Raw genomic sequence first — 23,519 nt, forward strand, 5'->3', positions numbered from 1 at the left:
ATCTCCCCTCCCCTCTCCCTCCACTATCCCTCCTTCTTCCTCTCTCCCTTCCTTTTCCCTCTCCCTCCCCACTTCCCCCTTTCTCTCTCCCTTCTATCTCCCCTCCCCTCTCCCTCCACCATCCCTCCTTCTTCCCTCTTCCCTTCTCTCTCCCTTCCTTTTCCCTCTCCCTCCCCACTTCCCCCTTTCTCTCTCCCTTCTATCTCCCCTCCCCTCTCCCTCCAGCATCCCTCCTTCTTCCTCTCTCCCTTCCTTTTCCCTCTCCCTCCCCACTTCCCCCTTTCTCTCTCCCTTCTATCTCCCCTCCCCTCTCCCTCCACCATCCCTCCTTCTTCCTCTCTCCCTTCCTTTTCCCTCTCCCTCCCCACTTCCCCCTTTCTCTCTCCCTTCCATCTCCCCTCCCCTCTCCCTCCACCATCCCTCCTTCTTCCTCTCTCCCTTCCTTTTCCCTCTCCCTCCCCACTTCCCCCTTTCTCTCTCCCTTCTATCTCCCCTCCCCTCTCCCTCCACCCCATCCCTCCCTCTCTCCTTCTTCCCTCCTCCTCCCCTCTCCCCCTGCCCCACACCGAGGGGTTTGACGGTCTTCTGTGCTCGACGGGATTTTACTTCCGTGGCTGCCGGTGGGGAGACGAATGTACATCGGGCACACGCATTGAAAAGAGATGTGCCGGACCGTTGCTGCGGGCGACATTGACACCGGCTGGCTGATCGGCAATGTGGAGGCGCAGCAGGCGGCCATGAAGCCAGATTCTTTTTTATTGTTATTATTATTGCAAGAGGTTTCAGCACAGGAGGGGGGGGGGGGTGGTTTACAGTTACACGGGACCCGGGTGAGTCGCTTCATTTGTCACACGTTACCTCGAAACGTCAAGGTGAAATGCATGGGTGACCAGCTGGGGGGGGGGGGTGGGGGGAGAGAGGGGGCTGCCCTCTCCCAGCAGGCCCGCAACCTGCTAACCCCAGCACAGGAATGATTTGGGAACGTGGGAGGAACCCGGAGCCCCTGGAGGACACGGGGAGACGCCGCAAACTCCAGACAGGCTGCGGCCGGAATTGAACCCCCAACCAGAGCAGTTCGGCCGGGGTGCGGGGGGGAGCCACATTGTCTTTGCCTGAGGGGGTTTCAGGGCTCAGGATAAAGAGATCGAAAGGGTAAAGGTCAAGGTTTGATCAGGGCACGACTGCGCAAGCGCGTGGACGTCGGCCGGGAAGAGTTGAAAAGGAGATGGCTTCAGAGAGCGGGGTCGGAGTAGAGGGAGACAGAGTAGGGAGGCTTTGGCGATAACAGGCCGAGGCCAGGTAGGTTGCCTGTGTGGAAGACAGACAGGAGGAAGGTGTGTGTGAGGCCGGTGGTCTCTGCTTGGTGTCAGAGGTGGGAAGTCCAGGAGTCTCCCGGGCTCCCGGATGGCCACATCTGCGCGCAGTGCGTCGAGCTGCAGCTCCCGAGAGACGGTGTTAGGGGAAATGGAGCTGCAGCTCGATGTCCTTCGTCTGGTCAGGGACAGCCAGGAGGCGATAGAGGCAGGTGGTCACACCGGGGCCTCGGGAGACAGGCAAGTGGGTAACAGTCAGATACTAGAGAGTAGCCCTGTGGCTGTACCCCTTGACAATAAGTACCCCTGCTTGAGGGTAGGGGTCTGTACCCCTACCTGGGGGAAGCAACAGTGGCCGTGCCTCTGGCACAGAGTCCGGCCCTGTGGCTCAGAAGGGAAGGGAAAGGAAGAGGAAGGCAGTAGTGATAGGGTACTCTGTAGTTAGGGGGTCAGACAGGTGATTCTGTGGACGCAGGAAAGAAACTCGGATGGTAATTTGCCTCCTAGGTGCCAGGGTCCGGGATGTTTCTGATTGTGTCCACGATATCCTGAAGTGGGAATGAGAACAGCCAAAGGTTGTGGTACCAATGACATAGGTAGGAAGAGGGAGGAGGTCCTGAAAAACAGACTACAGGGGGTTAGGAAGGAAGCTGAGAAGCAGGACCACAAAGGTAGTAATCTCGGGATTACTGCCCGTGCCACGTGACAGTGAGTATAGGAATAGAATGAGGTGGAGGATAAATGTGTGGCTGCGGGATTGGAGCAGGGGGCAGGGATTCAGATTTCTGGATCATTGGGACCTCTTTTGGGGCAGGTGTGACCTGTACAAAAAGGACGGGTGGCACTTGAATCCCAGAGGGACCAATAACCCGGTGGGGAGGTTTGCTAAGGCTTCTGGGGAGAGTTTAAACTAGAATTGTTGTGGGGGGGGGGGGGAACCAAACTGAAGAGACTGGGGAAGAGGAGGTTGGTTCACAAATAGAGAAAGCTTGTAGACAGTGCGAGAGGGAGGATAGGCAGGAGATAGAGGAAGAATACGCTCAGTCCAAAGGCTTGAGATGTGTCTATTTTAACGCAAGGAGTATCATAAACAAAGCAGATGAGCTTAGAGTGTGGGTCAGTACTTGGAGCTATGATGTTGTGGCCATTACAGAGACTTGGATGGCTCAGGGGCAGGAATGGTTACTTAGAGTGCCAGGCTTTAGATGTTTCAGAAAGGACAGGGAGGGAGGCAAAAGAGGTGGGGGAGTGGCACTGCTGATCGGAGATAGTGTCACGGCTGCAGAAAAGGGTGACGCCATGGAGGGATTGTCTACAGAGCCTCTGTGGGTGGAGGTTAGGAATAGGAAAGGGGTCAATAACTCTACTGGGTGTTCCTTACAGGCTGCCTAATAGTAACAGGGACATCGAGGAGCAGATAGGGAGACAGATCCTGGAAAGGTGTAATAATAACAGAGTTGTTGTGGTGGGAAATTTTAATTTTTCCAAATATTGATTGGCATCTCCCTACAGAGAGGGGTTTAGATGGGGTGGAGTTTGTCAGGTGTGTTCAGAAAGGTTTCTTGACACAACATGTAGATAAGTCTACAAGAGGAGAGGCTGTACTTGATCTGGTATTGGGAAATGAACCTGGTCAGGTATCTGGTCTCTCAGTGGGAGAGCATTTTGGAGATAGTGATCACAGTTTTATCTCCTTTACCATAGCATTGGAGAGGGATAGGATCAGACAAGTTAGGAAAGCATTTAATTGAAGTAAGGGGAAATAGGAAGCTATCAAGCAGGAACTTGGAAACATAAATTAGAAACAGATGTTCTCAGGGAAACGTACTGAAGAAATGGGGCAAATGTTCGGAGGTATTTGCATGATGTTCTACATTGGTATGTTCCAATGAGACGGGGAAAGGACGGTCGGGTACAGGAACTGTGGCATACAAAGGCTGTTGCAAATCTGGTGGTGAAGAAACGAAGAGCTTACAAAAAGTTTAAAAAACTAGATGATGATAGAGATCTAGAAGATTATAAGGCTAGCAGGAAGCTTAAGAAAGAAATTAGGAGAGCCAGAAGGGGCCAAGAGAAGGCCTCGGCGAGCAGGATTAAGGAAAACCCCAAGGCATTCTACAAGTATGTGAAGAGCAAGAGATTAAGACATGAGAGAATAAGACCAATCAAATGTGACAGTGGAAAAGTGTGTATGTAATCAGAGGAAATAGCAGAGGTACTTAATGAAGACTTTGCTTCAGTATTCACTATGGAAAAGGATCTTGGTGATTGCAGTGATGACTTGCAGCAGACGGAAAAGCTTGAGCATGTAAATATTAAGAAAGGGGAGGTGCTGGAGCTTTTCGAAAGCATCACGTTGGATAAATCACTGGGACCAGACAAAATGTACCCCAGGCTACAGTGAGAAGAGAGGGAAGAGATTGTTGAACCTCTGGCAATGATCTTTGCATTATCAATGGGGATGGGAGAGGTTCCGGAGGATTGGAGGCTTGTGGATTTTGTTCCATTATTGAAGAAAGGGAGTAACAGATAACCCAGGAAATTACAGATCAGTGAGTCTTACTTCAGTAGATGGTAAGTTCATGGAGAAGATCTGAGAGGCAGGATTTATGAACATTTGGAGAGGCATAATATGATTAGCAATAGTCAGCATGGCTTTGTAAAGGGCAGGTCATGCCTCACAAGTCTGTTTGAATTTTTTGAGGATGTGTCTAAACACATTGATGAATGAAGAGCAGTAGATGTAGAGTATGTGAATTTCAGCAAGGCATTTGATAAGGTACCCCATGCAAGGCTTATTGAGAAAGTAAGGAGGCATGGGATCCAAGGGGACATTACTTTGTGGATCCAGAACTGGCTTGCCCACAGAAAGCAAAGAGTGGTTGTAGACATGTCATATTCTGCATGGAGGTCGGTCACCAGTGGTGTGCCTCAGGGATCTGTTCTGGGACCCTTATTCTTCATGATTTTTATAAATGACCTGGATGAGGAATGGAGGGGGGGATGGGTTAGTAAGTTTGTTGATGACACAAAAGTTGGGGGTGTTGCGGATAGTGTGGAGGACTATCAGAGGTTACAGCGGGACATTGATAGGATGCAAAACTGGGCTGAGAAGTGGCAGATGGAGTTCAACCTAGATAAATGTGAGGTGGTTCATTTTGGTAGGTCAAATATAATGGCAGAATATAGTATTAAGGGTAAGACTCTTGGCAGTGTGGAGGACCAGCGGGATCTTGGGGTCCGAGTCCATAGGACACAAAAGCTGCTGTGCAGGTTGACTCTGTGGTTAAGAAGGTATACGGTGCATTGGCCTTCATCAATCGTGGGGTTGAGTTTAGGAGCCGAGAGGTAATGTTGCAGCTATATCGGACCCTGGTCAGACCCCACTTGGAGTACTGTGCTCAGTTCTGGTCGCCTCACTACAGGAAGGGTGAAAGCCATAGAAAGGATGCAGAGGAGATTTACAAGGATGTTGCCTGGATTGGGGAGCATGGCTTATGAGAATAGGTTGAGTGAACTTGGTCTTTTCTCCTCGGAGCAACGGAGGATGAGAGGTGACCTGATAGAGGTGTACAAGATGATGAGAGGCATTGATTGTGTGGATAGTCAGAGGCTTTTTCCCAGGGCTGAAATGACTAGAACAAGAGGACACAAGGTTTAAGGAGCTGGGGAGTAGGTACAGAGGAGATGTCAGGGGGTAAGTTTTTTACTCAGAGAGTGGTGAGTGCGTAGAATGGGGTGCCGGCAACGGTGGTGGAGGTGGATACGATAGGGACTTTTAAAGGATTCTTGGTTAGGTACATGGAGCTCAGAAAAATAGAGGGCTATGGGTAACCCTGGGTAATTTCTAAAGCAAGGACATGTTCGGCACAGCATTGTGGGGCTGAAGGGCCTGTATCGGTTAAATATGTTTCTGTGCTCCCTGAAAGGTACAGTGGGACACGACGTTTGCCCCAGCGGCCGACACAGCCCACAACTCGCAAACCCTAACCCGTCCGTCGCTGGGACGTGAGAGGAACCCGGAGCGCCAGTGTGGGGGAGTCAGAGGTGTGGGGTGGGATGGGAGGTTGGGCTGCGCGGTTTCACCGAAGGAGCAAACTCGTTTAGTTTTGGCCCCTCTGCTTTTCCATCGAGCGAGAGCAAGGGGTGAACTCCCTGGCACCCTGAAACTAAAGTGCACCTGCGCTGCCGCCCCCGGCCGGGGCCCTTTCGCGACTTTGACGAGTGCCCGGTGGCCGTGGCCCGGGGAGCGGTACCTACACGGTCATGGCGCTGCTGGTGTCGGTCAGCGTGAGCATCCGGCTCTGGCTGTTCACAGCCGATGCGTCCGCTCCCCGCCAGGGCCCGCCCCGGCAGCGCGCCAGCCTGGCCAGGTTGTTGCGGAACTTCACCCCGACGAAGGCGTAGAGGATGGGGTTGAGGCAGCAGCGCGTGTAGGCCAGGCAGCTGGCGGCCTGCAGGGCCACATCCCGGCGCTTGCTCTCCTCGCAGCCCATGGTCCGGCTGCCCACCGCCTTGAGCAGCAACAGCGCGTTGTAGGGTGCCTGCGACAGTACGAAGACCAGCACCACTGCCAGGACCACCCGGATGGCCTTGTGCTTCTCGAAGTTGCGGGCCTGCAGCAGGGTCTTAATGATGACGGAGTAGCAGAAGGTCATGACCAGCAGGGGCAGGAGGAAGCCGAGGACCGCCTGGACCAGCTGGGTGGCGCCGCGCATCAGGACGTGCAGGTTCTCCGGGTAACTGTCCATGCAGATGTCGGTGGCACCGTTGGGGTGCCGTTCCACCTTGGTGTAGATGAGCTCGGGGAGGCAGAGCACAAAGGAGGAGAGCCAGACCAGCAGGCAGATGTGGCGGCTGTACCGCAGGTGCCTGAGGCGGAGCCTGTGCGCGGTGGTGGCGCAGACGATGGCGAAGTAGCGGTCGACGCTAACGCACATCAGCAGCAGGAGGCCGCTGTACAGGTTGACTTTGTACAGTATCCGGACCAGCACGCAGAGGACGGTGCCAAACACCCAGCCTACCCGCGAGCTGGCCGCCAGCAGCGGGAGGCTGAAGACGAAGAGGAGGTCGGCGCTGGCCAGGTTCAGAAGGTACACGTCCGTCATGGCCAGCAGGCGCTGGTGGTGGAGGTACGTCACCAGCACCAGGCCGTTACCCAGCACGCCCAGAATGAAGACCAGAGAGAAAATGCAAGGCTGCAGCAGGCTGACCATCGCCTGCACCTCGCTCTTCTCGCAGACTGAAGGAAAGCCGGAAAGATCCATACTACTGACATTTAATTCGTCATAGTCTTCGGTTGTAAAAGACATCTGCAAAAGACCACAGCACAAGCAACCATGTTGACTATAGTTCAGTATGGGCAGCATCCCCACACAGACCAGCAGAGACCACCAGAAACCAGCACATCCCCACACAGACCAGCAGAGACCACCAGAAACCAGCCCATCCCCGCACAGACCAGCAGTGACTAACTAAAACCAGCACATCCCCACACAGACCAGCAGAGACCACCAGAAACCAGCACATCCCCACACAGACCAGCAGAGACCAACGGAAACTAGCACATTCCACACAGACCAGCAGTGACTAACTAAAACCAGCACATCCCCACACAGACCAGCATAGACCAACAGAAACCAGCACATCCCCACACAGACCAGCAGAGACTACCAGAAACCAGCACATCCCCACACAGACCAGCAAAGACCAACGGAAACTAGCACATCCAACACAGACCAGCAGAGACCACCAGAAACCAGCACACCCCCACACAGACCAGCAGAGACCACCAGAAACCAGCACATCCCCACACAGACCAGCAGAGACCACCAGAAACCAGCCCATCCCCGCACAGACCAGCAGTGACTAACTAAAACCAGCACATCCCCACACAGACCAGCATAGACCAACAGAAACCAGCACATCCCCACACAGACCAGCAGAGACTACCAGAAACCAGCACATCCCCACACAGACCAGCAGAGACCACCAGAAACCAGCACATCCCCACACAGACCAGCAGAGACCAACGGAAACTAGCACATCCCACACAGACCAGCAGTGACTAACTAAAACCAGCACATCCCCACACAGACCAGCAGAGACCACCAGAAACCAGCACATCCCCACACAGAGCAGCAAAGACCACCAGAAACCAGCACATCCCCACACAGACCAGCAGAGACCACCAGAAACCAGCACATCCCCACACAGACCAGCAGAGACCAATGGAAACTAGCACATCCCACACAGACCAGCAGTGATTAACTAAAACCAGCACATCCCCACACAGACCAGCAGAGACCACCAGAAACCAGCACATCCCCACACAGACCAGCAGAGACCACCAGAAACCAGCACATCCCCACACAGACCAGCAGAGACTACCAGAAACCAGCACATCCCCACACAGACCAGCAGAGACCAACAGAAACCAGCACATCCCCACACAGACCAGCAGACTACCAGAAACCAGCACATCCCCACACAGACCAGCAGAGACCAACAGAAACCAGCACATCCCCACACAGACCAGCAGAGACCAACAGAAACCAGCCCATCCCCGCACAGACCAGCAGTGACTACCAGAAACCAGCACATCCCCACACAGACCAGCAGAGACCACCAGAAACCGGCACATCCCCACACAGACCAGCAAAGACCAACGGAAACTAGCACATCCCACACAGACTAGCAGAGACCAACAGAAACCAGCAGATCCCCACACAGACCAGCAGAGACCACCAGAAACCAGCCCATCCCTGCACAGACCAGCAGTGACTACCAGAAACCAGCACATCCCCACACAGACCAGCAGAGACTACCAGAAACCAGCACATCCCCACACAGACCAGCAAAGACCAACGGAAACTAGCACATCCCACACAGACCAGCAGAGACCAACAGAAACCAGCACATCCCACACAGACCAGCAGAGACCTCCAGCAACCAGCACATCCCCGCACAGACCAGCAAACAATTACATTCCAGCACATCCCCACACAGACCAGCAGAGACCAACAGAAACCAGCACATCCCCACACAGACCAGCAGAGACCAACAGAAACCAGCACATCCCCTCACAGACCAGCAAACAATTACATTCCAGCACATTCCCACATAGACCAGCACTGCACTGCTTAGTTCCTGCCTTTATCTCCACACTTCTATTGGCATCCATTACAAACATCCAGCTCCACCCATCTGGAACACCCCTGCCCCTATCCCTGAACACACACTTCCCATCCCTCTCTCCCTCCTCATCAACTACCTCCCAAATTTTGCTCACCACAACATCCCCACCCCCCACGTTCCTCCCTGTCTTCCAAGCTCCCTCTCTTTGACCTTTGACCAGCGGCCAGTCCAGGCATCGGAAGTTTGGAAAGGAGGGGACTTCAATCGGATCCACTGACCGCATTAAGGAGTTGGAGCTGGAACTGGATGAACTCTGGATCATTCAGGAGGCTGACGGGGTGATAGATAGGACGTATAGAGAGAGGCAGTTACACCCAAGATGCAGGGCATGGGAAACTGGGTGACAGGAAGGGGAAGGGTTAAGGAGCCAGTGCAGAGTACCCCTGTGGCCGCCCCCCTCAACAACAGGTATATCTCTTTAGATACTGTCGGGGGAATGACCTAACAGAGAAAAGTCATGTCTCTGGCACTGTCTGCCTCTGCGACTCAGAAGGGAAGGGGGAGAATGTGGTGACAGGGGACTCGTTAGCTAGAGGAACAGAAAGGGGGTTGTGTGGGCGAGAACGAGATTCCCGGATGGTATGTTGCCTCCTAGGCTCAGGGTCCAGGATATCTTGGATCGAATTCCCAACATTAAGTGGAAGGGTGAACGGCCAGAAGCCATTGTCCACGTAGGTACCAATGACAAGGGTAGGACGAGTGACGAGGCTCTGCATCAGGAGTTTGGGGAGTTAAATTCAGGGTGCTAACTTAAAGGCCAGGACCTCCAGGGTTGTGATCTCAGGATCGCTACCCGTGCCACATGCTAGTGAGGCCAGAACTAGGAGTGTTATACAGTTCAATACGTGGCTAAGGAGTTGGTGTTGGAGGGAGGGCACAAGATTTTTGGGTCACTGGGCTCTCTTCAGGGAAGGTGGGAGCTGAACTGGAGGGAGACTAATATCCTAGTGGGAAGGTTTTTAAATGGGGTCCAAACTGGAGTTGCAGGGAGATGGGAACCAGAGTGCCGGAACAGTTAGTGGAGAGGTTGTGAAGGCAGATGTCGGTCAGACCTCAGACAGAGTCAGGAATCTAAAGGTTGAGCTCGGTGTGAGAAAACTGAAAAGGATGAATACGGGACTGAGGGTGTTGTGTCTGAATCTGTGCAGTTTAAGGAGCAAGGTAGATAACTGGCAGCACGGCTGGAGATTGGCAGGCTTGATGTTGTAGGCATCACTGAATCACGGTTGAAAGATTATAGCTGGGAGCTTGAAGTCCACATTGTATCGAAAGAATAGCAGAAGGGGCGGACAGGGTTACTGAAGGTGGCAGAGGGTGTGGCTCTGTTGGTAAAATGTGAAATCAAATAATTAGAAAGAGGTGACATGGGGTCGGAAGGCATTGAACCTTTGTGTACAGAGCTAGGGAACTGAAAGGGTGAAAAGACCCTGATGGGAGTTGTATACAGACCCCCAAACAGTAGTAAGGATGTGGTCCACAAACTACAATGGGAGATGGAAGATGCAATGCATGCCAAAATGCATGGGGGTGGTGGGATTGGTTTCAATATGCAGGTAGATTGGGGAAAATCAGGCTGGTGTGGGATTCCCGGGGGGGGGGGGGGATTTCTAGAGGACCTATGAGATGGATTTTTAGAGCAGATCATGATTGAGCCCACATGAGGATCTGGGTGCTGTGCCATGAACCGGAATTGATTAGAGACCCCTGAGGAGAAAGTGATTATAATATGATCCAATTCACCCTGAAATCTGAGAGGGAGAAGCTGCAGTCAGATGTGTCAGAATTACAGAGGCATGAGAGAGAGGAGTCGGCCAGAATTGATTGGAAAAGGACACTGGCAGGGATGACGGCAGAGCAGCGATGGCTGGAATTTCCGGAAGCAAATCGGAAGGCTCAGGATATATACATCCCAAAGAGAAAGAAGTATTCAGAAGGAAACATGACACAACCTTGGCTAACATAAAGCCAAGATGAAAGCCAAAGAGAGGGCACATCATAGAGTGAAAATTGGTGGGAAGTTTGAGGATTGGGAAGCTTTTAAAAACCAACCAAAGGTAACTAATTAAGTCATTAAGAAGGTGAAGAGGGAATGCGAAAATAAGCCAGCCAATAATATTAAAGAGGATACCAAAAGTTCCTTCAGATACATAAAGTGCAAAAAAGAGGTGAGAGTGGACATCGGACCACTGGTAAATGATGCTGGAGAGGTAGTGATGGGGGGACAACCGAATAGCAGACGGACTGAATAAGTATTTTGCAACAGTCTTCACTGTGGAAAACACAAGTGGCATGGTGGAAGTTCCGGGTGTCAGGGGTCATGAAGTGTGTGAAGTTACCATAACTAGAGAGAAGATTCTTGAGAAACTGAAAGGTCTGAAGGTAGATAAGTCACCTGGACCAGATGGTCTACACCCCAGAGTTCCGAAAGAGGTGGCTGAAGAGATTGTGGAGGCATTAGAAATGATCTTTCAAGAATGACTAAATTCTGGGATGATTCTGGAAGACTGGAAAATTGCAAAAGTCACTTCTCTCTTCAGGAAGGGTGAGAGGGAGAAGAAAGGAAACTACAGGCCAGTTAGCCTGACCTAGGTGGTTGGGAAGATGTTGGGATCGATTATTAAGGATGAGGTCTCAGGTTACTGGGACGCAGGTTGGAATTCTTTGAAGAAGTAACAAGCAGGATAGGTGAAGGAGAACTGGTTGATGCTCTGTACTCAGATATTCAGAAGGCCTTCGACAAAATGCCACACATGAGGCTGCTTAACAAGCTACACACCCGTGGTATTACAGGAAAGACACTAGCATGGATAAAGCAGGAGGCACAGAGTGGGAATAAAGGGAGCCTCTTCTGACCAGCTGTCGGTGACTAGTGGTGTTCCACAGGGGTCTGTGGTTGGGATCAATTCTTTTTATGTTACATGTCAATGATTTGGATGATGGAATTGACGGGTTTGTTGCATAGTTTACGGATGATACAAAGATAGGTGGAGGAGCGGGTATTTTTGAGAAAGTAGAGAGGCTGCAGGAGGGCATTGACAGATTCAGATTCAGAGAGTGGGCAAAGAAATGGCAGATGGAATACAGTGTTGGGAAGTGTATGGGCCTGCACTTTGGGAGAAAAAAATTGAAAAGGTAGGCTATTCTCCAAATGGAGAGAAAATACATGAAACTGAGTTTCAAAGGGACTTGGGAGCCCTTGCGCAGGATTTCCTGAAGTCTAATTTGTACGTTGAGTCTGTGGCGAGGAAGGCAAATGCAATGTTAGCATTTAAAGAGAACGAGAATATAAAAGCAAGGATATAATGTTGGACCTGGGTGAGGCCTCACTTTTGAGTATTATGAGAAGTTTTGGGCCCCTTGTCTTAGGGATGTGCTGAAACTGCAGGGGGTTCCAACGAGGTTCGCAAGAACGATTCCAGGATTCAAAGGCTTGTCAGTTGAAGAGCGTTTGCTGGCTCTGGGCCTGTCTCACTAGAACTCAGAGGAATGAGGAATTGAAAGTGAAAGACTTTGACAGAGTGGATGTGGAGAGGATGTTTCCTATAGTGGGGGAGATTAGGACCAGAGGACACAGATAGAGTGGATGTGGAGAGGATGTTTCCTATAGTGGGGGAGTCTAGGACCAGAGAACACAGATAGAGTGGATGCGGAGAAGATGTTTCCTATAGTGGGGGAGTCTAGGACCAGAGGGCACAGATAGAGTGGATGTGGAGAAGATGTTTCCTATAGTGGGGGAGTCTAGGACCAGAGAACACAGATAGAGTGGATATGGAGAGGATGTTTCCTATAGAGGGGGAGTCTAGGACCAGAGGACACAGATGGAGTGGATGTGGAGAGGATGTTTCCTATAGTGGGGGAGTCTAGGACCAGAGAACACAGATAGAGTGGATGTGGAGAAGATGTTTCCTATAGTGGGGGAGTCTAGGACCAGAGGACACAGATAGAGTGGATGTGGAGAAGATGTTTCCTATAGTGGGGGAGTCTAGGACCAGAGGACACAGATAGAGTGGATGTGGAGAAGATGTTTCCTATAGTGGGGAGTCTAGGACCAGAGAACACAGATAGAGTGGATGTGGAGAGGATGTTTCCTATAGTGGGGGAGTCTAGGACCAGAGGACACAGATAGAGTGGATGTGGAGAGGATGTTTCCTATAGTGGGGGAGTCTAGGACCAGAGGACACAGATAGAGTGGATGTGGAGAGGATGTTTCCTATAGTGGGGGAGTCTAGGACCAGAGGACACAGATAGAGTGGATGTGGAGAGGATGTTTCCTATAGTGGGGGAGTTTAGGACCAGAGGACACAGATAGAGTGGATGTGGAGAGGGTGTTTCCTATAGTGGGGAGAGTCTAGGACCAGAGGACACAGATAGAGTGGATGTGGAGAGGGTGTTTCCTATAGTGGGGAGAGTCTAGGACCAGAGGGGACAGATAGAGAGGATGTGGAGAGGGTGTTTCCTATAGTGGGGGAGTCTAGGACCAGAGAACACAGATAGAGTGGATGTGGAGAGGATGTTTCCTATAGTGGGGAGTCTAGGACCAGAGGACACAGATAGAGTGGATGTGGAGAGGATGTTTCCTATAGTGGGGAGTCTAGGACCAGAGAACACAGATAGAGTGGATGTGGAGAGGATGTTTCCTGTGGTGGGGGAGTCTAGGACCAGAGGACACAGATAGAGTGGATGTGGAGAGGATGTTTCCTATAGTGGGGAGTCTAGGACCAGAGAACACAGATAGAGTGGATGTGGAGAGGATGTTTCCTATAGTGGGGGAGTCTAGGACCAGAGAACACAGATAGAGTGGATGTGGAGAGGATGTTTCCTATAGTGGGGAGTCTAGGACCAGAGAACACAGATAGAGTGGATGCGGAGAGGATGTTTCCTGTGGTGGGGGAGTCTAGGAGCAGAGGACACAGATAGAGTGGATGTGGAGAGGGTGTTTCCTATAGTGGGGGAGTCTAGGACCAGAGGACACAGATAGAGTGGATGTGGAAAGGATGTTTCCTATAGTGGGGAGAGTCTAGGACCAGAGGACACAGATAGAGTGGATGTGGAGAGGGTGTTTCCTATAGTGGGGGAGTCTAGGACCAGAGGACACAGATAGAGTGGATGTGGAGAGGGTGTTTCCTATAGTGGGGGAGTCTAGGACCAGAGGACACAGATAGAGTGGATGTGGAAAGGATGTTTCCTATAGTGGGGAGAGTCTAGGACCAGAGGACACAGATAGAGTGGATGTGGAGAGGGTGTTTCCTATAGTGGGGAGAGTCTAGGACCAGAGGACACAGATAGAGTGGATGTGGAGAGGATGTTTCCTGTGGTGGGGGAGTCTAGGACCAGAGAACACAGATAGAGTGGATGTGGAGAGGATGTTTCCTGTGGTGGGCAGAGTCTAGGACCAGAGGACACGGATAGAGTGGATGTGGAGAGGATGTTTCCTATAGTAGGAGAGTCTAGGACCAGAGAACACAGATAGAGTGGATGTGGAGAGGATGTTTCCTGTGGTGGGGGAGTCTAGGACCAGAGGACACAGATAGAGTGGATGTGGAGAGGATGTTTCCTATAGTGGGGAGAGTTTAGGACCAGAGGACACGGATAGAGTGGATGTGGAGAGGATGTTTCCTATAGTGGGGGAGTCTAGGACCAGAGAACACAAATAGAGTGGATGTGGAGAGGATGTTTCCTGTGGTGGGGGAGTCTAGGACCAGAGGACACAGATAGAGTGGATGTGGAGAGGATGTTTCCTATAGTGGGGAGAGTCTAGGACCAGAGGACACAGATAGAGTGGATGTGGAGAGGGTGTTTCCTATAGTGGGGAGAGTCTAGGACCAGAGGGGACAGATAGAGTGGATGTGGAGAGGGTGTTTCCTATAGTGGGGGAGTCTAGGACGAGAGACAACAGATAGAGTGGATGTGGAGAGGATGTTTCCTATAGTGGGGAGTCTAGGACCAGAGGACACAGATAGAGTGGATGTGGAGAGGATGTTTCCTATAGTGGGGAGTCTAGGACCAGAGAACACAGATAGAGTGGATGTGGAGAGGATGTTTCCTGTGGTGGGGGAGTCTAGGACCAGAGGACACAGATAGAGTGGAAGTGGAAAGGATGTTTCCTATAGTGGGGAGAGTCTAGGACCAGAGGACACAGATAGAGTGGATGTGGAGAGGATGTTTCCTGTGGTGGGGGAGTCTAGGACCAGAGGACACAGATAGAGTGGATGTGGAGAGGATGTTTCCTATAGTGGGGAGAGTCTAGGACCAGAGGACACGGATAGAGTGGATGTGGAGAGGATGTTTCCTATAGTGGGGGAGTCTAGGACCAGAGAACACAGATAGAGTGGAAGTGGAGAGGATGTTTCCTGTGGTGGGGGAGTCTAGGACCAGAGGACACAGATAGAGTGGATGTGGAGAGGATGTTTCCTATAGTGGGGAGAGTCTAGGACCAGAGGACACAGATAGAGTGGATGTGGAGAGGGTGTTTCCTATAGTGGGGAGAGTCTAGGACCAGAGGGGACAGATAGAGTGGATGTGGAGAGGGTGTTTCCTATAGTGGGGGAGTCTAGGACGAGAGACAACAGATAGAGTGGATGTGGAGAGGATGTTTCCTATAGTGGGGAGTCTAGGACCAGAGGACACAGATAGAGTGGATGTGGAGAAGATGTTTCCTATAGTGGGGAGTCTAGGACCAGAGAACACAGATAGAGTGGATGTGGAGAGGATGTTTCCTGTGGTGGGGGAGTCTAGGACCAGAGGACACAGATAGAGTGGAAGTGGAAAGGATGTTTCCTATAGTGGGGAGAGTCTAGGACCAGAGGACACAGATAGAGTGGATGTGGAGAGGGTGTTTCCTATAGTGGGGAGAGTCTAGGACCAGAGGACACAGATAGAGTGGATGTGGAGAGGGTGTTTCCTATTGTGGGGGAGTCTCGGACCAGAGGACACAGATAGAGTGGATGTGGAGAGGATGTTTCCTATTGTAGGGGAGTCTAGGACCAGAGAACACAGATAGAGTAGATCTGGAGAGGATGTTTCCTATAGTGGGGGAGTCTAGGACCAGAGGACACAGAGAGAGTGGATGTTGAGAGGATGTTTCCTGTAGTGGGGGAGTCTAGGACCAGAGGACACAGATAGAGTGGATGTGGCGAGGATGTTTCCTGTGGTGGGGGAGTCTTGGACCAGAGAACACAGATAGAGTGGATGTGGAGAGGATGTTTCCTATAGTGGGGAGTCTAGGACCAGAGAACACAGATAGAGTGGATGTGGAGAGGATGTTTCCTGTGGTGGGGGAGTCTAGGACCAGAGGACACAGATAGAGTGGATGTGGAGAGGATGTTTCCTGTGGTGGGGGAGTCTAGGACCAGAGGACACAGATAGAGTGGATGTGGAGAGGATGTTTCCTATAGTGGGGAGAGTCTAGGACCAGAGGACACAGATAGAGTGGATGTGGAGAGGGTGTTTCCTATAGTGGGGAGAGTCTAGGACCAGAGGGGACAGATAGAGTGGATGTGGAGAGGGTGTTTCCTATAGTGGGGGAGTCTAGGACGAGAGACAACAGATAGAGTGGATGTGGAGAGGATGTTTCCTATAGTGGGGAGTCTAGGACCAGAGGACACAGATAGAGTGGATGTGGAGAGGATGTTTCCTATAGTGGGGAGTCTAGGACCAGAGAACACAGATAGAGTGGATGTGGAGAGGATGTTTCCTGTGGTGGGGGAGTCTAGGACCAGAGGACACAGATAGAGTGGAAGTGGAAAGGATGTTTCCTATAGTGGGGAGAGTCTAGGACCAGAGGACACAGATAGAGTGGATGTGGAGAGGATGTTTCCTGTGGTGGGGGAGTCTAGGACCAGAGGACACAGATAGAGTGGATGTGGAGAGGATGTTTCCTATAGTGGGGAGAGTCTAGGACCAGAGGACATGGATAGAGTGGATGTGGAGAGGATGTTTCCTATAGTGGGGGAGTCTAGGACCAGAGAACACAGATAGAGTGGATGTGGAGAGGATGTTTCCTGTGGTGGGGGAGTCTAGGACCAGAGGACACAGATAGAGTGGATGTGGAGAGGATGTTTCCTATAGTGGGGAGAGTCTAGGACCAGAGGACACAGATAGAGTGGATGTGGAGAGGGTGTTTCCTATAGTGGGGAGAGTCTAGGACCAGAGGGGACAGATAGAGTGGATGTGGAGAGGGTGTTTCCTATAGTGGGGGAGTCTAGGACGAGAGACAACAGATAGAGTGGATGTGGAGAGGATGTTTCCTATAGTGGGGAGTCTAGGACCAGAGGACACAGATAGAGTGGATGTGGAGAGGATGTTTCCTATAGTGGGGAGTCTAGGACCAGAGAACACAGATAGAGTGGATGTGGAGAGGATGTTTCCTGTGGTGGGGGAGTCTAGGACCAGAGGACACAGATAGAGTGGAAGTGGAAAGGATGTTTCCTATAGTGGGGAGAGTCTAGGACCAGAGGACACAGATAGAGTGGATGTGGAGAGGGTGTTTCCTATAGTGGGGAGAGTCTAGGACCAGAGGACACAGATAGAGTGGATGTGGAGAGGGTGTTTCCTATTGTGGGGGAGTCTCGGACCAGAGGACACAGATAGAGTGGATGTGGAGAGGATGTTTCCTATTGTAGGGGAGTCTAGGACCAGAGAACACAGATAGAGTAGATCTGGAGAGGATGTTTCCTATAGTGGGGGAGTCTAGGACCAGAGGACACAGAGAGAGTGGATGTTGAGAGGATGTTTCCTGTAGTGGGGGAGTCTAGGACCAGAGGACACAGATAGAGTGGATGTGGCGAGGATGTTTCCTGTGGTGGGGGAGTCTTGGACCAGAGAACACAGATAGAGTGGATGTGGAGAGGATGTTTCCTATAGTGGGGAGTCTAGGACCAGAGAACACAGATAGAGTGGATGTGGAGAGGATGTTTCCTGTGGTGGGGGAGTCTAGGACCAGAGGACACAGATAGAGTGGATGTGGAGAGGATGTTTCCTATAGTGGGGAGTCTAGGACCAGAGAACACAGATAGAGTGGATGTGGAGAGGATGTTTCCTATAGTGGGGGAGTCTAGGACCAGAGAACACAGATAGAGTGGATGTGGAGAGGATGTTTCCTATTGTGGGGGAGTCTAGGACCAGAGAACACAGAGAGCGTGGATGTTGAGAGGATGTTTCCTATAGTGGGGGAGTCTAGGACCAGAGGACAGTGATAGAGAGGATGCGCAGAGGATGTTTCCTATAGTGGGGTAGTCTAGGATCATGGGACACAGATAGAGTGGATGCGGAGATGATGTTTCCTTTCGTGTGTGAGTCTAGGACCAGAGGACACAGAAAGCGTGGATGTGAGAGTATGTTTCCTGTGCTGGGGGAGTCTAGGAGTAGAGGGAACAGATAGAGTGCATGCGGAGAGGATGTTTCCTATATTGGGGGAGTCTCGGACCAGAGGACACAGATAGAGTGGATGTGGAGAGGATATTTCCTAAAGTGGGGGAGTCTAGGACCAGAAGACACAGATAGAGTGGATGTGGAGAGGACGTTTCCTATAGTCGGGGAGTCTAGGTCCAGAGGACTGTGATAGAGTGGATGTGGAGAGGATGTTTCCTATATTGGGGGAGTCTCGGACCAGAGGACACAGATAGAGTGGATGTGGAGAGGATATTTCCTAAAGTGGGGGAGTCTAGGACCAGAAGACACAGATAGAGTGGATGTGGAGAGGATGTTTCCTACAGTGGGGGAGTCTAGGACCAGACGGCACAGGAAGAGTGGATGTGGAGAGGATGTGTCCTATAGTGGGTGAGTCTGGGACCAGAGGACACAGATAGAGTGGATGTGGAGAGGATATTTCCTAAAGTGGGGGAGTCTAGGACCAGAAGACACAGATAGAGTGGATGTGGAGAGGACGTTTCCTATAGTCGGGGAGTCTAGGTCCAGAGGACTGTGATAGAGTGGATGTGGAGAGGATGTTTCCTATATTGGGGGAGTCTCGGACCAGAGGACACAGATAGAGTGGATGTGGAGAGGATATTTCCTAAAGTGGGGGAGTCTAGGACCAGAAGACACAGATAGAGTGGATGTGGAGAGGATGTTTCCTACAGTGGGGGAGTCTAGGACCAGAGGACACAGATAGAGTGGATGTGGAGAGGATGTTTCCTATAGTGGGGGAGTCTAGGACCAGACGGCACAGGAAGAGTGGATGTGGAGAGGATGTTTCCTATAGTGGGGGATTCTAGGACCAGACGGCACAGGAAGAGTGGATGTGGAGAGGATGTGTCCTATAGTGGGTGAGTCTGGGACCAGAGGACACAGATAGAGTGGATGTGGCGAGGATGTTTCCTATAGTGGGGGAGTCTAGGACCAGAGGGCACAGATAGAGTGGATGTCGAGAGGATGTTTCCTATAGTGGGGGAGTCTAGGACCAGAGGACACAGATAGCGTGGATGTGGAGAGGATGTTTCCTATAGTGGGGGAGTCTGGGACCACTGGACACAGATAGAGTGGATGTGGAAAGGATGTTTCGCATAGTGGGGGAGTCTAGGACCAGAGGACACAGAGAGAGTGGATGTTGAGAGGATGTTTCCTGTAGTGGGGGAGTCTAGGACCAGAGGACACAGATAGAGTGGATGTGGCGAGGATGTTTCCTGTGGTGGGGGAGTCTTGGACCAGAGAACACAGATAGAGTGGATGTGGAGAGGATGTTTCCTATAGTGGGGAGTCTAGGACCAGAGAACACAGATAGAGTGGATGTGGAGAGGATGTTTCCTGTGGTGGGGGAGTCTAGGACCAGAGGACACAGATAGAGTGGATGTGGAGAGGATGTTTCCTGTGGTGGGGGAGTCTAGGACCAGAGGACACAGATAGAGTGGATGTGGAGAGGATGTTTCCTATAGTGGGGAGAGTCTAGGACCAGAGGACACAGATAGAGTGGATGTGGAGAGGGTGTTTCCTATAGTGGGGAGAGTCTAGGACCAGAGGGGACAGATAGAGTGGATGTGGAGAGGGTGTTTCCTATAGTGGGGGAGTCTAGGACGAGAGACAACAGATAGAGTGGATGTGGAGAGGATGTTTCCTATAGTGGGGAGTCTAGGACCAGAGGACACAGATAGAGTGGATGTGGAGAGGATGTTTCCTATAGTGGGGAGTCTAGGACCAGAGAACACAGATAGAGTGGATGTGGAGAGGATGTTTCCTGTGGTGGGGGAGTCTAGGACCAGAGGACACAGATAGAGTGGAAGTGGAAAGGATGTTTCCTATAGTGGGGAGAGTCTAGGACCAGAGGACACAGATAGAGTGGATGTGGAGAGGATGTTTCCTGTGGTGGGGGAGTCTAGGACCAGAGGACACAGATAGAGTGGATGTGGAGAGGATGTTTCCTATAGTGGGGAGAGTCTAGGACCAGAGGACATGGATAGAGTGGATGTGGAGAGGATGTTTCCTATAGTGGGGGAGTCTAGGACCAGAGAACACAGATAGAGTGGATGTGGAGAGGATGTTTCCTGTGGTGGGGGAGTCTAGGACCAGAGGACACAGATAGAGTGGATGTGGAGAGGATGTTTCCTATAGTGGGGAGAGTCTAGGACCAGAGGACACAGATAGAGTGGATGTGGAGAGGGTGTTTCCTATAGTGGGGAGAGTCTAGGACCAGAGGGGACAGATAGAGTGGATGTGGAGAGGGTGTTTCCTATAGTGGGGGAGTCTAGGACGAGAGACAACAGATAGAGTGGATGTGGAGAGGATGTTTCCTATAGTGGGGAGTCTAGGACCAGAGGACACAGATAGAGTGGATGTGGAGAGGATGTTTCCTATAGTGGGGAGTCTAGGACCAGAGAACACAGATAGAGTGGATGTGGAGAGGATGTTTCCTGTGGTGGGGGAGTCTAGGACCAGAGGACACAGATAGAGTGGAAGTGGAAAGGATGTTTCCTATAGTGGGGAGAGTCTAGGACCAGAGGACACAGATAGAGTGGATGTGGAGAGGGTGTTTCCTATAGTGGGGAGAGTCTAGGACCAGAGGACACAGATAGAGTGGATGTGGAGAGGGTGTTTCCTATTGTGGGGGAGTCTCGGACCAGAGGACACGGATAGAGTGGATGTGGAGAGGATGTTTCCTATTGTAGGGGAGTCTAGGACCAGAGAACACAGATAGAGTAGATCTGGAGAGGATGTTTCCTATAGTGGGGGAGTCTAGGACCAGAGGACACAGAGAGAGTGGATGTTGAGAGGATGTTTCCTGTAGTGGGGGAGTCTAGGACCAGAGGACACAGATAGAGTGGATGTGGCGAGGATGTTTCCTGTGGTGGGGGAGTCTTGGACCAGAGAACACAGATAGAGTGGATGTGGAGAGGATGTTTCCTATAGTGGGGAGTCTAGGACCAGAGAACACAGATAGAGTGGATGTGGAGAGGATGTTTCCTGTGGTGGGGGAGTCTAGGACCAGAGGACACAGATAGAGTGGATGTGGAGAGGATGTTTCCTATAGTGGGGAGTCTAGGACCAGAGAACACAGATAGAGTGGATGTGGAGAGGATGTTTCCTATAGTGGGGGAGTCTAGGACCAGAGAACACAGATAGAGTGGATGTGGAGAGGATGTTTCCTATTGTGGGGGAGTCTAGGACCAGAGAACACAGAGAGCGTGGATGTTGAGAGGATGTTTCCTATAGTGGGGGAGTCTAGGACCAGAGGACAGTGATAGAGAGGATGCGCAGAGGATGTTTCCTATAGTGGGGTAGTCTAGGATCATGGGACACAGATAGAGTGGATGCGGAGATGATGTTTCCTTTCGTGTGTGAGTCTAGGACCAGAGGACACAGAAAGCGTGGATGTGAGAGTATGTTTCCTGTGCTGGGGGAGTCTAGGAGTAGAGGGAACAGATAGAGTGCATGCGGAGAGGATGTTTCCTATATTGGGGGAGTCTCGGACCAGAGGACACAGATAGAGTGGATGTGGAGAGGATATTTCCTAAAGTGGGGGAGTCTAGGACCAGAAGACACAGATAGAGTGGATGTGGAGAGGACGTTTCCTATAGTCGGGGAGTCTAGGTCCAGAGGACTGTGATAGAGTGGATGTGGAGAGGATGTTTCCTATATTGGGGGAGTCTCGGACCAGAGGACACAGATAGAGTGGATGTGGAGAGGATATTTCCTAAAGTGGGGGAGTCTAGGACCAGAAGACACAGATAGAGTGGATGTGGAGAGGACGTTTCCTATAGTGCGGGAGTCTAGGTCCAGAGGACTGTGATAGAGTGGATGTGGAGAGGATATTTCCTAAAGTGGGGGAGTCTAGGACCAGAAGACACAGATAGAGTGGATGTGGAGAGGATGTTTCCTACAGTGGGGGAGTCTAGGACCAGACGGCACAGGAAGAGTGGATGTGGAGAGGATGTGTCCTATAGTGGGTGAGTCTGGGACCAGAGGACACAGATAGAGTGGATGTGGAGAGGATATTTCCTAAAGTGGGGGAGTCTAGGACCAGAAGACACAGATAGAGTGGATGTGGAGAGGACGTTTCCTATAGTCGGGGAGTCTAGGTCCAGAGGACTGTGATAGAGTGGATGTGGAGAGGATGTTTCCTATATTGGGGGAGTCTCGGACCAGAGGACACAGATAGAGTGGATGTGGAGAGGATATTTCCTAAAGTGGGGGAGTCTAGGACCAGAAGACACAGATAGAGTGGATGTGGAGAGGATGTTTCCTACAGTGGGGGAGTCTAGGACCAGAGGACACAGATAGAGTGGATGTGGAGAGGATGTTTCCTATAGTGGGGGAGTCTAGGACCAGACGGCACAGGAAGAGTGGATGTGGAGAGGATGTTTCCTATAGTGGGGGATTCTAGGACCAGACGGCACAGGAAGAGTGGATGTGGAGAGGATGTGTCCTATAGTGGGTGAGTCTGGGACCAGAGGACACAGATAGAGTGGATGTGGCGAGGATGTTTCCTATAGTGGGGGAGTCTAGGACCAGAGGGCACAGATAGAGTGGATGTCGAGAGGATGTTTCCTATAGTGGGGGAGTCTAGGACCAGAGGACACAGATAGCGTGGATGTGGAGAGGATGTTTCCTATAGTGGGGGAGTCTGGGACCACTGGACACAGATAGAGTGGATGTGGAAAGGATGTTTCGCATAGTGGGGGAGTCTAGGACCAGAGGACACAGATAGAGTGGATGTGGAGAGGATGTTTCCTATAGTGGGGGAGTCTGGGACCACTGGACACAGATAGAGTGGATGTGGAAAGGATGTTTCGCACAGTGGGGGAGTCTAGGACCAGAGGACACAGGTAGAGTGGATGTGGAGAGGATGTTTCCTGTGGTGGGGGCGTCTAGGACCAGATGACACAGATAGAGTTGATGTGGAGAGGATGTTTCCTATAGTGGGGGTGTCTAGGACCGGAGGACACAGATAGAGTTGATGTGGAGAGGATGTTTCCTATAGTGGGGGTGTCTAGGACCGGAGGACACAGATAGAGTTGATGTGGAGAGGATGTTTCCTATAGTGGGGGTGTCTAGGACCGGAGGACACAGATAGAGTTGATGTGGAGAGGATGTTTCCTATAGTGGGGGAGTCTAGGACCAGAGGACACCGATAGAGTGGATATGGAGAAGATGTTTCCTATAGTGGGGGAGTCTAGGACCAGAGGTCACAGATAGGGTGGATGTGTAGAGGATGTTTCCTATAGTGGGGCAGTCCAGCATGAGAGGACACAGATAGAGTGGATGTGGAGAGGATATTTCCTACAGTGGGGGAGTCTAGGTCCAGAGGACTGTGATAGAGTGGATGTGGAGAGGATGTTTCCTATATTGGGGGAGTCTCGGACCAGAGGACACAGATAGAGTGGATGTGGAGAGGATATTTCCTAAAGTGGGGGAGTCTAGGACCAGAAGACACAGATAGAGTGGATGTGGAGAGGACGTTTCCTATAGTGGGGGAGTCTAGGACCAGAGGACACAGATAGAGTGGATGTGGAGAGGACGTTTCCTATAGTGGGGGAGTCTAGGACCAGAAGACACAGATAGAGTGGATGTGGAGAGGAC

The 23,519-nt window shown here is 51.5% G+C and overlaps 1 protein-coding gene across 1 annotated transcript in view; it reads right to left on the reverse strand.

Annotated features, from left to right (window-relative positions):
- Window positions 1–5,569: 5,569 nt before the first annotated feature.
- LOC132385621 (C-C chemokine receptor type 7-like) overlaps window positions 5,570–23,519 on the reverse strand; it is a 57,298-nt gene continuing 39,348 nt past the window's right edge. The window contains exons 4-5 of the mRNA XM_059957795.1: window positions 11,998–12,048; window positions 5,570–6,625 (exon numbers count right to left, since the gene is read on the reverse strand). Of these exons, the coding sequence (XP_059813778.1) occupies window positions 5,570–6,625; window positions 11,998–12,048 (1,107 nt within the window). The remainder of the gene's footprint in view (window positions 6,626–11,997; window positions 12,049–23,519) is intronic.

Source organism: Hypanus sabinus (genome assembly GCF_030144855.1).
Source record: "Hypanus sabinus isolate sHypSab1 chromosome X1 unlocalized genomic scaffold, sHypSab1.hap1 SUPER_X1_unloc_2, whole genome shotgun sequence".
NCBI classification, from domain to species: Eukaryota; Metazoa; Chordata; class Chondrichthyes; order Myliobatiformes; family Dasyatidae; genus Hypanus; species Hypanus sabinus.